Source organism: Erinaceus europaeus, unplaced genomic scaffold (assembly GCF_950295315.1).
Source record: "Erinaceus europaeus unplaced genomic scaffold, mEriEur2.1 scaffold_241, whole genome shotgun sequence".
Taxonomy (NCBI): Eukaryota; Metazoa; Chordata; class Mammalia; order Eulipotyphla; family Erinaceidae; genus Erinaceus; species Erinaceus europaeus.
Window position 1 is genome coordinate 134,879 of NW_026647741.1, and position 14,840 is coordinate 149,718.

A 14,840-nucleotide genomic window follows, 5' to 3' on the forward strand; every position below is an offset into this window, starting at 1 on the left:
AATAACTACAACAACAGTAAAAAAACAAGGGTAACAAAAGGGAAAATAAATAAAAATAAAATTTTTAAAAAATATTTTAAAAATAATTTTTCTTAGTAATTTATAAACCTTTGTAGAAGCTACTGTTATTTCATTTTACTTAACATGAAAATTGAGGCCCAGAGTAAGAGAGTAATTGATTAATTGATCTGTGTCATATTTCTCTCCCTCTCCTTTTATCTCTCCCTCTCTTTCTCTATCTCTTTTGAGATAGGGAGGGGGAGAGAGAGACACCACAGCACTGAAAGCTTCCTTCAGTGTGGTGGGGTCAGACTTGAACCTGGGTCACGCACATGGCAAAGCAATTTTTCAAGAGGCCTCTGTGTCCTCTCATTGCCCTCCAGGGGCTTCATATTGTAAAGCAAATCTGATAACCCTTTACATACTTGCTGAACCTGATTTAAGGAATAAGCCATCACTTGCCAAGCAACTTTATTTATTTGTTTATTGTTTTTATTATTTTATTGTCACCAGGGCTATTGTGGGTCTTGGGGCTCGCACACAAATCTACCACTCCTGGTGGCCCTTTTTATCTTTTAATTTTTCTTTTCTTTGACAAGATAGAAATTGAGAAGGGGGTTTTGGGCAGTAGTGCAGTGGGTTAAGCGCAGGTGGTGCAAAACACAAGGACCAGCATAAGGATCTCGTTTTGAACCCCGGTTCCCCACCTGCAGGGGAGTCACTTCACAAGCGGTGAAGTAGTTCTGCAGGTGTCTGTCTTTCTTTCCCTCCTCTCTCCATTTTCTCTCTGTCCTGTCCAACAACAGTGACATCAGTAATAACTACAGCAATAACACAAGGGCAACAAAAGGGAATAAGTAAATATTAAAAAAAAGAAATTGAGAAGGGAGGGGGAAATAGATAAAAGAGAGAGAGACCTGCAGATCTGCTTCACTGCTCCTGAAGCACAAACCCTCCGCCCTCTCCACCTCAGGTGAGGAAAAAAGGTTTGAACCCAGGTCCTCAAGCATGGTAATATTTGCACTCAGACAGGTGTGCCATTACCCAGGCCCCATCAAACAACTTTATTGGAAGCTCTTGAGAACCTGGAAGAAAACGGGATCTCAGACCAGGCAGAAGTGTGTGCAATCAATCCTTGCCTGCATAAAGTTAGGCTGTATTTCATTAATTTAAAAAAAAATTTTTCTAAATGTTTTAAATTTTATTTATTTTTTAATTTATTTTCCCTTTTGTTGCCCTTGTTGTCTTTATATTGTTGTACTTATTATTGTTGTTATTGATGTCGTTGTTGTTAGATAGGACAGAGAGAAATGGAGAGAGGAGGGAAGTCAGAGAGGGGAAAGAAAGATAGACACCTACAGACCTGCTTCACAGCCTGTGAAGCGACTCCCCTGCAGGTAGGGAGCTGGGGGTTGGATCCGGGATCTTTATGCCAGTCCTTGCACTTTGCGCCATGTGCGCTTAACCTGCTGCACTACTGCCAGACTCCCCATTTCATTAATTTTTAAAAATATTTATTTTCCCTTTTGTTGCCCTGTTATTTTACTGTTTCAGTTATTATTTTTGTTGTTATTGATGTCATTTTTGGATAGAACAGAGAGAAATGGAGAGGAGGGGAAGAGAAAGATAGACACTTGCATCCCTGATTTCACCACCTGTGAATCGATTCCCCTGCAGGTAGGGAGCCGGGGGCTTCACCCTGCATTTTGTCATGAAAGAGCTGATGCTGGTTCAGGAAAAGGGAGTCATTTTGGGGGAGCAGTCTAGAGATCCAGACTACTTCTCAGACCTGTTCTGCCGTGTCCACACTGGTGCCTACCTACCCAGCGGTATCACAGTCTCTCCCCTTGAGGGCACTTGGCTCCTGTTCAGCCCTCATTCTGTCTTCCTGCACGTGTGGTCCCTTAGTTCTCCACAGAATGATAGTGTAAGTACCAGTAGAAAGGGACCAGAAACTGGCAATGGGCAGCACTCCATGTAGTAAAGTTTAGTTAGATACTTTGGGGGGCTTTCAGGTTTTGTCAAGGCCTACAATGTCCCAAGAATCTTAGTCTGCCAACTTATGGGCTGAATTCAGTCCCACTGGCATACATTATCCCCAGGTTGTTGTCTCTTATTTGTTAGTAGATTACAATGACTAAATCTATCAAATTTTAATATTTCAGCTGTTTATTGTTCCCATTTTGTCCTTGTAATAAAACATGCCTGTTAAATGGAGTGTGTGTGTGTAAAGCCTTGCATGTGCACCATTTCACCAAACCTGTGCTACATTTTAATTTCAGATATATTTATAGAGAGAGACAGTCACCACAGCATTAGAGCTTTCCTCAGAGCTATGATATCGCCGTGCTGGAGTTTGAACTTGGGCTGTGTGACTACATCATGGTATATGCTGTGGCGGGTGATCTCTCTCTCTACCTCCTGTATCATTAATCATCCAACACAAATACACAAATTCTAGTTAAGAAGCAAAGAAGAAAAAAAAAAAGGCAATAGGTGTCTAAGAATCTTGGCAAACCTACCACACTTTTAGTTTCTTTCTTTTGTTGCCCTTGTTGTTTTTATCATTGTTGTGGTTATTATTATTGTTGTTGCTGCTGGATAAGGCAGAGAGAAATGGAGAGAGGAGAGAGAGACAGAGGGGGAAAGAAAGACAGACACCTGCAGACCTGTTTCACTGCTTGTGAAGCGACTCCCCTGCAGGTGGGGAGCCAGGGACTCGAACCGGGATCCTGAAGCCAGTTGAGTTTCGAGTCATGTGCTCTTAACCCACTGCGCTACAGCCTGACCCCCACTATTTTAGTTTCTATAAAGTAGATGGGAACATCTGGTTCCTGTCTGTGAAATCACTTAGTCTGGCTCTGCTGAGGTAACTACAGGTGGAACTCTTTAAGTTCACTAAATCTAGAAGTTTTTTTTCCCCCTTCTTTTTTTTTTTAAATATTTTTATTTACTTATTCCCTTTTGTTGCCCTTGTTTTGTTGTAGTTATTATTGTTGCTACTGATGTCGTCATTGTTGGATAGGACAGAGAGAAATGGAGAGAGGAGGGGAAGACAGAGAGGGGAGAGAGAGAGAGAGACACCTGCAGACCTGCTTCACCGGCTGTGAAGGGACTCCCCTGCGGGTGGGGAGCCGGTGGCGGGGGCTCGAACTGGGATCCTTATGCCGGTCCTTGTGCTTCGCGCCACCTGCGCTTAACCCGCTGCACTACGGCCCGGCTCCCTTTTTTTTTTTTTTTTTTTTATTTTTAAATTTTTTATTTAAGAAAGGATTAGTGAACAAAAGCATAAGGTAGGAGGGGTACAACTCCACACAATTCCCACCACCCAATCCCCATAACCCACCCTCTCCCATGATAGCCTTCCCATTCTCTAGCCCTCTGGGAGCATGGACCCAGGGTCGTTGAGGGTTGCAGAAGGTAGAGGGTCTGGCTTCTGTAATTGCTTCCCCGCTGAACATGGGCGTTGACTGGTCGGTCCATACTCCCAGTCTGCCTCTCTCTTTCCCTAGTAAGGTGTGTCTCTGGGGAAGCTGAGCTCCAGGACACATTGGTGGGGTCTTCAATCCAGGGAAGCCTAGCCAGCATCCTGGTGGCATCTGGAACCTGGTGATTGAAAAGAGAGTTAACATACAAAGCCAAACAATTTGTTGAGCAATCATGGATCCCAAGTTTGGAATAGTGGAGAGGAAGTGTTAGGGAGGTACTCACTGCAAACTCTAGTGTAATCCTGCTTTCAGGTATATATTTTGCAGTAGTTTATGGATACGTGTGCACATACGCTCTCTCTCACAGAAACTGGTGTATGTCTAGGTTATGGGACTTTGTTAGAAAGTGAACTACCTGAGATGAAATTAGAGTGTACTATAAAAGGAAAGGTCTCACCCGAGTAATGAAGCTGAAGGGTTGTCATTCCACACGTGAAGTCTCTGGATACACTCTGAGGTGAAGCATGTTGAGATGGCACTCATTGCTTTGGTTAGGTTGTGATCGGCGGATGCAATATTATTTGGTATGGATTGGGAGATGCATACGGGAAAGTGAGCCCTATCCAAGGGTGCCAGGACTGGGGGAAGTAGGGGCTCTATAGTGAAGATGTGAGGTTCCTGCTGTCTTAGGGTTCAAAAAGACAATCAATAGTTAATATTATCATCACATTATTTGTTAATTGGGTTAACTTTGAAAAGTCCCTTTGTTATGGTTTGCTGTACAGTACCCAGTATCTTGTATATAGCTGTGCTCCGGCTCCCTTTTTTTCCCCTTCTTAATGGCAACATTAATTGCTAAGTTTTAGTTTTATGATATTATATGGTTTGTGAGAGTTGTTATATATACCCAAGTGGCCCTTGGCAGAAAATAGGTTTCCCACCCTGGGGTAAAAGAGAAAACAATTCTAGAGACATCCCTGCTGTGTTTGTTGACAGATGAACAGATATCAGCAATGTGGTGTGTACATAAAGTAGAATGTTGTCCTATCTTACAAAGGAAGAAAACTCTGCCTAATTAAACAGTATAGATGAACCTTGAGAAAATCATGCTAAGTCATGCAATAAGCCAAGCATAGAATGTCTAATAATGTAAGAACCACTTCAGTGAGGTGTTTCAAATAGTTATATTTTTAGAACTGAGTAGTGGTATGGTGATTGTCAGGTGCTTGGGGGCCATGGAGAATAAGGGAGTTACTAGTCATTTTGCATGAAGTTATAGTTAAGCGACAGATATGTGTCACAGCAGTGTACCTAAGTGAACAGTAATACTATGTACACTAAAACATTTTAAGAGAATAGACCTTGTATTAAGTAAGGACACCTCAAAAAAAATATATATGTATATATATTTAAACTTCAAAGATGTTGAAAATGACCAAAATTGACTCAAATTCTTTTGTGTACTCCTAGGGCCTGGGTTCCAATAAATAATTGCTACCTCATGTCCAAAGAAATTCCTTTTTCTGTGAAAAAGACTAAAAGCATTTTCAACAGTGCAATGCAAGAGATGGAAGTTTACGTGGAGAACATACGCAGGAAGTTTGGGGTCTTCAATTACTCCCCCTTCAGGACACCCTACACACCCAACAGCCAGTACCAAATGCTGCTCGACCCCACCAATCCCAGTGCTGGTGCTGCCAAGATTGATAAGCAGGAAAAGGTCAAGCTCAACTTTGACATGACTGCCTCCCCCAAGATCCTGATGAGCAAGCCCATGCTGAGTGGGGGCACCGGCCGCAGGATCTCCTTGTCCGACATGCCTCGATCTCCCATGAGTACCAACTCCTCCGTGCACACGGGCTCAGATGTGGAGCAGGACCCTGAGAAGAAGGCCACATCCAGTCATTTCAGTGCAAGTGAGGAGTCCATGGACTTCCTAGACAAGAGCACAGGTTAGCCCCAGGCAGGGGAGGATGGGCTGCGGGTGGGGGAGGATTTTGATGGCCTAAGCTGACAGGCATCATCTGGGAACCTGCATGGGGCTTTGCTCTCATGGAACACATTTGAAATGAAAGACCTTATGGACTTCTTGCTGTTAGGAGTTCAAGTGAGAAAAGACAAATGCTGGGGATCACTTTTAGAACGGCATGGAATTTATTTGTGTGTGTGTGTGTGTGTGTGTGTGTGTGTACTGGGGTCTTATGCAGCATATGTGATTTCACTGCTCTGGACTTCCTTTTCTTTTTCATTTTTTTTTTTTTTAACCAGAGCACTGGTTAGCTCTGGTTTATGGTAATGCAGGGGATTGAACCTGGACTTGACAGAGCCTCAGGCATGAGAGTCTGTTTGCATAACCATTGTGCTATCTACCCTCCCCCCATCTGCTTTTTACTCAGGTAAGAGAGAGAAACCACAACACTGAAGCTTACTTTCGTCAAAGCACATCCTGTGTGGTGGCTTTAGGTTTGAATTTGACTCTTGAGCCTGGCAATACAGACAGCCCACCTCATGAACTCTTTAGATTAGTCACAATTTTTATTTATCTTTCTCTTTTGGTGCTGGGAATCCAACCCAGAACCTCGTACTTGTGAGACAGTTCTGGGGGAGGGGGGGTTTTCTGGATAGCATAATGGTTATGTAAAGTTACTCTCATGCCTGAGGCTCTGAAGTCCCAGGTTCACTCTCCCTGCATCACCATAAACCAGAGCTGAGCAGTGCTCTGGTAAAAAAAAAAAAAAAAAAAAAAAGAAGAAAAAAGAAAAGAGAAAAGGAGGTCCAGAGCAGTGAAATCACATATGTGCAAGACCCCAGTCCACATACCCACACCAAAAAAAATATATATGACCACTGGAAAATTGCCAAAATAGTTTGCATACCAGTGTTCTGGTATAAAATAAAGTAAAATAAAATAAAATAGAGACAGTGCTCTCTAACTGCTGAGCTATATCCTGGTCATATTTTCCTTTCTTTCAAAAACTTAATTGACTATATATTTTTTCTGTCTGACATGTTCAGACTACCAGCCATTTTTTCACTACCACAACAAGCAAGTTGTAAACAATAATACTTTTCCTCTCAGAGCAATTCCACTGCTTAAAGTTCACCTCATGAACAAGTGTGTTACATTTTTTGAGACTTGTTATATAATGAATTGACTGACATTAGGGATGTTGCTTTGAATTCTAGCTGTCACGAGCTCTGTGGATTTGGGCAAAAGACTTAAACCTTTTTATGCTTTAGTTTATGCATAGGTAACATGACACTGGCATTAGCACCTATCTCCAGGCTTCTTGTGAGGATTAGATGGATCAGTATATACAAAGGGCATATAGCAGTGCAGGTGTGAGTGCCACAAACTTGTTGGACACCATGTTATTTTTTTATATTTTTCCCTTTTGTTGCCCTTGTTGTTTATCATCGTTGTAGTTATTATTGTTATTGCCATCGTTGTTGGATAGGACAGAGAGAAGGGGAAGACAGAGAGGGGAGAAAAAGATAGACACCTGCAGACCTGCTTTACTGCTTGTGAAGCGAACACCCTGCAGGTGGGAGCCAGGGGCTTGAACCAGGATCTTTTAAGTGTTAACCCGCTGTGTCTCCGCCCTGCTCCAGCCATGTTATTTCTTGTGGTAGTTGCTGATGGACCAGAGAGATGAGGCAAATGAGGGATTCTGTAAGAAAAGCAGTTGTGATTTCTAAGTTCTCCCTCCTCGAATATAAATTGGTTACATGTTAAGTCCTTAACGTTAATTGTGATTTTGGGGGAAGAAATGGGTTTACCCTGGTCTTTGTTGAGACATGGCACTCACTGATTATTCTTTGTTGTTGTCCTTTTGAAAGATGTGGGTGCTGAGAAACTTCCACTAGTGGGTTTGATAAAAGGCAGGCGGCCCTTGGGTTCTGAGCTTGGGTGACTGCTGGTGCAGTGTGGAGACTAGTGAGCCACAGGAAACACCCATCTCAAGGGCTTCTGTGCTTGCTGTGCGGGAATGTGGAGTCGGGTTTTGGATCTGCATTATTATACAGATTCTACTGTTGTTAAATGTCAGCTCAAAACACCTTAGAATATTTTCCAGGATGTCTAAAACATATCTACTGGTTGGACATTATTGGCGTTGGATTTCTGGGCACAAGTACCAAACTTTGGGTGGTCGTCTTTCCTATTTGCGCAATTCTTTTTATCTCTACTTAGCTAACTTCACACAAGAACTCTGAGGAGCCCCAGGCTAGGACTGTTTTTGTAGATAAAATGATGGGGACTTCATTGTGAACTGTTGTGGTCATGTTCTATATCTTTTTTCTTCGCAAAAATATGTATCTGTTTATTAATGATAGAGGAGAGAGCACCAGAGCATCGCTCTGGCACATGTAATGCTGGGGGCTGGACTTGGGACTTTGTGCTTGAGAATAATGCTTTATCCACAGTGCCATGTGCTGGCCTGCTTCTTTCTTCTTTCTCCTCCCCTCCCCTCCCCTCCCCTCCCCTCCCCTCCCCTCCCCTCCCCTCCCCTCCCCTCCCCTCCCCTCCCCTCCCCTCCCCTCCCCTCCCCTCCCCTCCCCTCCCCTCCCCTCCCCTCCCCTCCCCTCCCCTCCCCTCCCCTCCCCTCCCCTCCCCTCCCCTCCCCTCCCCTCCCCTCCCCTCCCCTCCCCTCCCCTCCCCTCCCCTCCCCTCCTCTCCTCTCCTCTCCTCTCCTCTCCTCTCCTCTCACAATCCTCTTTTCCCATCTCCTCCCCTTTCTTTTGCCTCTCTCTCTTTCTTTTTTTCTCTCCCTTTCTCCCCCACCCCTCTTTCATTTGCTCATTTCATATGAACATAAGGGAGTTTCATAGGTGAGAGAGAAAAATACAGAGTGCCACTCCTACATGCAGTACTAGGAAATGAACCTGAGCCTCAGTCACGCACGCCCAGTACTCTTAGCAGCTGAGTTATTTTCCCTATCCCCTGGGTTGCTTAGTACTTGTAGCTGCTCTCAAAATGACTGGGCAGAACACTCAAATACCACTACTGTGGTGGCTTTATAGATTAAAGGCCACAGTCTTGCCCTCCTGTTGTGCTCACCATCAGATCCTTCTAAGTATTCACAATTAAATTTCAGAGCTTTGTTCTAGGGGGATAAAACTGGTATTGCTCTTGTTTGAGAAAATTGCTTCTCTTTTACGTGTGTGTGTGTGTGTGTGTGTGTGTGTGTGTGTGTGTGTGTGAGAGAGAGATTTATTTTAATGGGAGATATTCAGAGAGAAAGAAAGAAAGGAAACAAATCAAGACCAGAGCATTGTTTAACTCTGGCTTATAGTGGTTCTGGGGACTGAATCTGACCTCCCTGTTTCTTTTTATTTTTTATTTAAGAAAGGATTAATTAACAAAAGCGTAGAGTAGGAGGGGTACAACTCCACACAATTCCCACCACCCAATCTCCATATCCCATCCCCTCCCGATAGCTTTCCCATTCTCTATCCCTCTGGGAGCATGGACCCAGGGTCCATTGTGGGTTGTAGAAGGTGGAAGGTCTGGCTTCTGTAATTGCTTCCTCGCTGAACATGGGCGTTGACTGGTCGGTCCATACTCCCAGTCTGCCTCTCTCTTTCCCTAGTAGGGTGGGTCTCTGGGGAAGCAGAGCTCCAGGACACATTGGTGGGGTCTTCAGTCCAGGGAAGCCTGGCCAGCATCCTGGTGGCATCTGGAACCTGGTGACTGAAAAGAGAGTTAACATACAAAGCCAAACAAATTGTTGAGCAATCATGGACCCAAAGCTTGGAATAGTGGAGAGGAAGTGTTAGGGGGGTACTCACTGCAAACTCTAGTGTACTTCTGCTTTCAGGTATATATTTTGCAGTAGTTTACGGATATGTGTGAACATATGCTCTCTCTCATAGAAACTGGTGTATATCTAGGTTTTGGGACTTTGTTAGAAAGTGATCCACCTGGGATGGAATTAGAGTATACTATGAAAGGAAAGGTCTCACCCGAGTAATCCCATGCTCATGGATTGGAAGAATAAATATCATCAAAATGAATATTCTCCCTAGAGCCATATACAAATTTAATGCAATACCCATCAAAGTTCCACCAAGCTTCTTTAAGAATAGAACAAACACTATAGTCATTTATGTGGAATATGAAAACACCTAGAATTGCCAAAACCATCTTAAGGAAAAGAAACAGAAATGGAGGCATCACACTCCCAGACCTTAAACTATATTATAAAGCCACCATCATCAAAACAGCATGGTACTGGAACAAAAATAGGCACACAGACCAGTGGAACAGAATTAAAAGCCCAGAAATAAATCCCCACACCTATGGACATCTAATCTTTGATAAGGGGGCCCAGAGGATTAAATGGAAAAAGGAGGCTCTCTTCAATAAATGGTGCTGGGAAAACTGGGTTGTGACATGCAGAAGAATGAAATTGAACCACTTTATCTCACCAGAAACAAAAATCAACTCCAAATGGATCAAAGACCTTCCTGTTTCTAAAGTTGACTTTTAGCCTATGACATTTCATTAAGCTTAATTAACAAAACAATACACTGTCACACAAACTACTTAGTCTGGTGTCTCCCATAGTGAACACACATTTGAGAAAGTGACTTGACCTTGGCAGCTATCTTGTGAATCCTTGTCAACTTAAATTTTTGTCACTTTGTTTTAATTTTATTTATTTATTTATATTATTATTTATTTATTCCCTTTTGTTGCCCTTGTTGTTTTATTGTTGTTAATTATTGTTGTTATTGGTGTCGTTGTTGTTGTGAAGCGACTCCCCTGCAGGTGGGGAACCGGGGGGCTCAAACAGGGATCCTTACGCTGGTTCTTGTGCTTTGCGCCACCTGCGCTTAACCCGCTGTGCTACTGCCTGACTCCCTTAATTTTATTTATTATCTTTACTTATTGGATAGAGAAAGCCAGAGGGAAGGGGGAGATAAAGAGGGAGAGATACAGAGAGATACCTGCAGCCCTATTTGACCAATTGCAGAGCCTTGCCCTGTAGGTGGAACCTGGGGCTCGATTCTGGATCCTTGCGTATGGTAAGGTGTGCTCAGTGAGGTTCACCACCACCTGGCCCCCAGCTTAAATCTTCTACTTAGCATCATTTAAGCAAAATGAATAAATTAAACTAAATAAAAATGCCAGAGCACCACTCCTACATGTAGTACTAAGTATTGAACATGGGGCCTGGCCACATTCAATCATTTAGCCGCATCTCTAAGCTAAATAAAATAAGTCCATGTGTTTAAATTGCTTGTTGTGTGTTCTGTAACATACAGGAAAGTAATACATAACTCACAGAAAGACACCCTTGGTCCTCTGCACCCCATTTCTTGAAACACCTTTTAATTGGAATATGAGAATACGATAATGTGTTTAATTAAGCTCCACTCTTCCCTCTGGATTTGTGTTACTAAAACAGCCACAGGCAACCTCTGGCTCTGACATCATCATTGAGACTTTTGTATAGTTTATATGTTGTATGAACGAATCTTGATTCTTTACAGCCATCTAAAAATAGTAAATGTGAGTGGGTCTTGCACGTATGACCTTACATGTATTATGTATTGCCTTGGTGTACCATACAAAGACAGGTAGAATACCAAATTTGGTTGAATATATATATATATATATTTTTTTTTTTTTCCCTTTTGTTGCCCTTGTTTTTTCATTGTTGTAGTTGTTGTTATTGATGTTGTCGTTGTTACATAGGACAGAAAGAAATGGAGAGAGAAGAGGAAGACGGGGAGAGAAAGATAGACACCTGTAGATCCACTTCACTGCCTGTGAAGCGACTCCCCTGCAGGTGGGGAGCTGGGGCTCAAACCGGGATCCTTACACGGGTCCTTGCACTTTGTGCCACGTGTGCTTAACCCCTGCGCTAGCTACCAACTCCTCCAAATTTGGTTGATGGGTTGGTTTTCTCTCTCTCTCTTTCTTTCTCTCTCTCTCTCTCTTTTTCTTTCTTAATATTTACTTATTTTCTTTTTGTTGCCTTGTTGTTTTTATTGTTGTAGTAGTTATTGTTGCTGATGTTGTCATTGTTGGATAGGACAGAGAGAAATGGAGAGAGGAGGGGAAGACGGGGAGAGAAAGACAGACACCTGCAGACCTGCTTCACCACCTGTGAAGTGACTCCCCTGTAGGTCGGGAGCCGGGGCTTGACCCAGGGTTCTTAAGCCGGTCCTTGAGCATTGTGCCACGTATGCTTAACCCACTGCGACTCCCGATGGGTTGGTTTTCTAACTTCTATTGCTGATTGAGTAAAATGGTTAAGTTGAAGTGCATTTGGAGGTACTGGGTTTCCACAGCCATATTCTTGGTCCAGACTGCCCTCTGCTGTTAACAGTGATAAGAACATAGTGAAAGAAGTTGTGGAAATGACCCCCACAACCATCAAGAGTATGATTGAAACTGTGATTTATCCAAATTTATTTAAGTGGATATAGTCATAGTTTAGAAGCTCCATTAATTTCTGTAGTGAAAGTTGTATAGATAATACCATAAACTACAAACTGAAATAAATTTATTAAACCAGACGTTCATAAGTGTTCGGAAACCCTCCTTTAGTATGGAGGATTCAGAAGCTTAGAATCCTCTGTCTATAATCCTAAGAACTGGATTTTGCTTTCTAAGAAATACTTTGCTCAGCCAGAAGCCTTTCAGTCTTTGTTTATATTCTCAGTGATTCTTTTTGCCCCTTCCCTCCCCTGGACCTGATCAGAGTTGATTTTTTTGCCAGTATTTACTTGCAGATTCTAGCTAAGTTACTGATACATTTAGGATAAAAGCCCTAGGGCCTGGCTTTCTATTGTCTTTCTTTCCTTCCCTTTCTCTCTTTCTCTTTCTTTCTTTTCCTCCCTTCTTTCCTTCCTTCCTTTCTTTATCTTTCTTTCTCTTTTTCTTTCTTAAATTAGTGAATTAATAGTAGTTTACGAGGCTGTAAGATTGCAGGGGAATAATTCCACACCACACCCACCACCACAATTCTGTGCCCTTCCCTCACTCCAGGTGAGAACCCTCTACTCCTCAAGAATAACCACCATAGTTATTTTATTTATTTTTTTGTCTCCAGGGTTATTGCTGGGGCTCAGTGCCTGCACTATGAATCCACTGCTCCAGGAGATTATTTATTTTTTCCCCTTTGTTGCCCTTGTTGTTTATAGTCCTTGTTGTTATTATTATCATTGTTGTCATTATTGTTGGACAGGACAGACATTGACAGAGGAGGGGAAGACAAAAGTGGGGGAGAGAAAGACACCTGCAGACCTGCTATCACCCGACTCCATAAAATATTTTTGTTATTGGAGATGTTGCTTCTCAGCCTTTTGGCTAAGATCAGAGAAACTGAGAGGTGAGAGAGGGAGAGAGACAGACACTCACAGCTCTGCTTCATCACTCCTGAAGCTTTACCCCTGCAGGTGGGGACCAGGGGCTTGAACCTGGGTCCTTGCATAATGTAGTGTGTGCACTTAACTAAGTATGCCACTGCCCAGCCCCTGCAGACTCCTTTAGTTTTTGTATGTCTGGTACTATTTTGATTTTCCTTCCTGTTGGAATGAAAGTCTTGCAGGGTTAAGTATGCATGGCTAGTAATTGTTGTCTTTTAAAACCTTGAGTTTATCCCTCTACTCTTTCTTGGCCTCCTGCAGAAAAATCTGATGCAAGTCTGACTATACTGCCTATATAAATCACTCACTTTTTTTTTTCTTTTTGCTGGCAGCTTGTGAATTTACTCCCTTTCTTTCTTTCCTTCTTTCTTTCTTTTTGTGACTTTTGCTAGCTTCACAGTGATATCTTGGTGTATGTCTGTTTGAGTTTAAGAATTTGGGAGTTCTCTCTGATTCTCCTTTTCCTCCCCCTTTCACTTCATTGGACAGAGAGAAAATGATAGGGAGAGAGAAAGAGAGACATTTGCAACCCTGGGTTCACTACTTGTGAAACTTGCCCCTTGCTGGTGGAGACCTGTTGCTTGGAGCTGGGTCTTTGTGCATCGCATCACACACACACACACACACACACACACACACACACACACACACACACACACACACACACACACTCTCACACACACACACACACACACACACACTCTCACACGCTCACACACGCTCACACACACACACGCTCACCCCTACCTCTCCCACTCCCTGGTGGTTCTAGCCAAGAGGGTAAGTTGTCACCAGATCTCTGGTTGTTCAAGAAAATTCATTATGTATACCTTTACATGTCTGTCTGTCTGTCTGTCTATCTGCCTATCTATCTATCTATCTATCTATCTATCTATCTATCTATATCTTTACCTGGGATCTACCCTACCTTTTACTTATTTTTTATTTTTACTTTTTTTCTCCAGGGTTATTGCTGGGCTCGGTGCCTACACCATGAATCCACTGCTCCTGGAGGCCATTTCCCCCCCCCCTTTTGTTCCCCTTGTTGTTTTATTGTTGTAGTTATTATTGTTGTTGTCATTGTTGGATAGGACAGAGAGAAATGGAGAGAGGAGGGGAAGACAGAGAGGGGGAAAGAAAGATAGACACCTGCAGACCTGCTTCATCGCCTGTGAAGCGACTTCCCTGCAGGTGGGGAGCTGGGGGCTCGAACCGGGATCCTTACTCCAGTCCTTGGGCTTTATGCCACATGTGCTTAACCTACCGCACCACCGCCTGACCCCCACCTTTTACTTACTGACTGAAATCGGAATACATATGTGGCATCAAATGTATCTGAACTGTTTCTTTCATGAATCACCTATTTGCAAAACCTGTTTTAGGCAGTTTTTAATTTTAAGCGAATACATTGACATGCGAGTAAATGACCTTCAGAACCAATTTCTGTTTCTTCATAAATCATCCTGTTGTGATGCTTTGCTGTATGACTCATCTGTCCATGCCTTCAAGATTTGTATAAGAGTTAGCCTTTTGAACATAGGTTGTTTGCAAGGTTTAATAAGTAGAGAAGATGCAGCATGAATCATTAATTCCTCCACCCTCACCCCTCCTAGAGTGTTGGGGTGCGTGGGAGGGAAGGACATTTTTTCTTATTTATTTCTGAGATTCAATGTTTCATGTAGCCAGAATAGCATTTTAGTGCTGGCTTGGATTTTGTAAAAGTAGATAATCAATGATGTGATTTAGCCCACACTTCGTGAATTGTACATCAAAGTATAAAATCTGATTAAATCATTTGTGACTTCAAAGCCAATTAGTTTTTCCTTTGAGCAGGATTTATGGCTTTTTAGAAGAATTGGCATCCATTTCAAAGCTTAATTGAAATGAACATTTCCAAATGTCCTTTTGCTTTTGAAAATATCTGTAGAATGATTTGAAGCAGGGTTTCTTAATCTCAGCACTGTTGACTTTTGGCTGTGTTGTGAACACTGCCCAGGGCATTACGGCATGATTATGTGCATAGCATACCTG

At 42.7% G+C, this 14,840-nt stretch overlaps 1 protein-coding gene across 27 annotated transcripts in view; it reads left to right on the top strand.

Moving 5' to 3' along the window:
- Positions 1-14,840, top strand: part of ZMYND8 (zinc finger MYND-type containing 8) — a 154,662-nt gene that overhangs the window by 87,041 nt on the left and 52,781 nt on the right. For all 27 annotated transcript variants that reach the window (XM_060184323.1, XM_060184328.1, XM_060184333.1 and 24 more), the window contains one exon: positions 4,899-5,380. In XM_060184323.1, the coding sequence (XP_060040306.1) occupies positions 4,899-5,380 (482 nt within the window). The remainder of the gene's footprint in view (positions 1-4,898; positions 5,381-14,840) is intronic.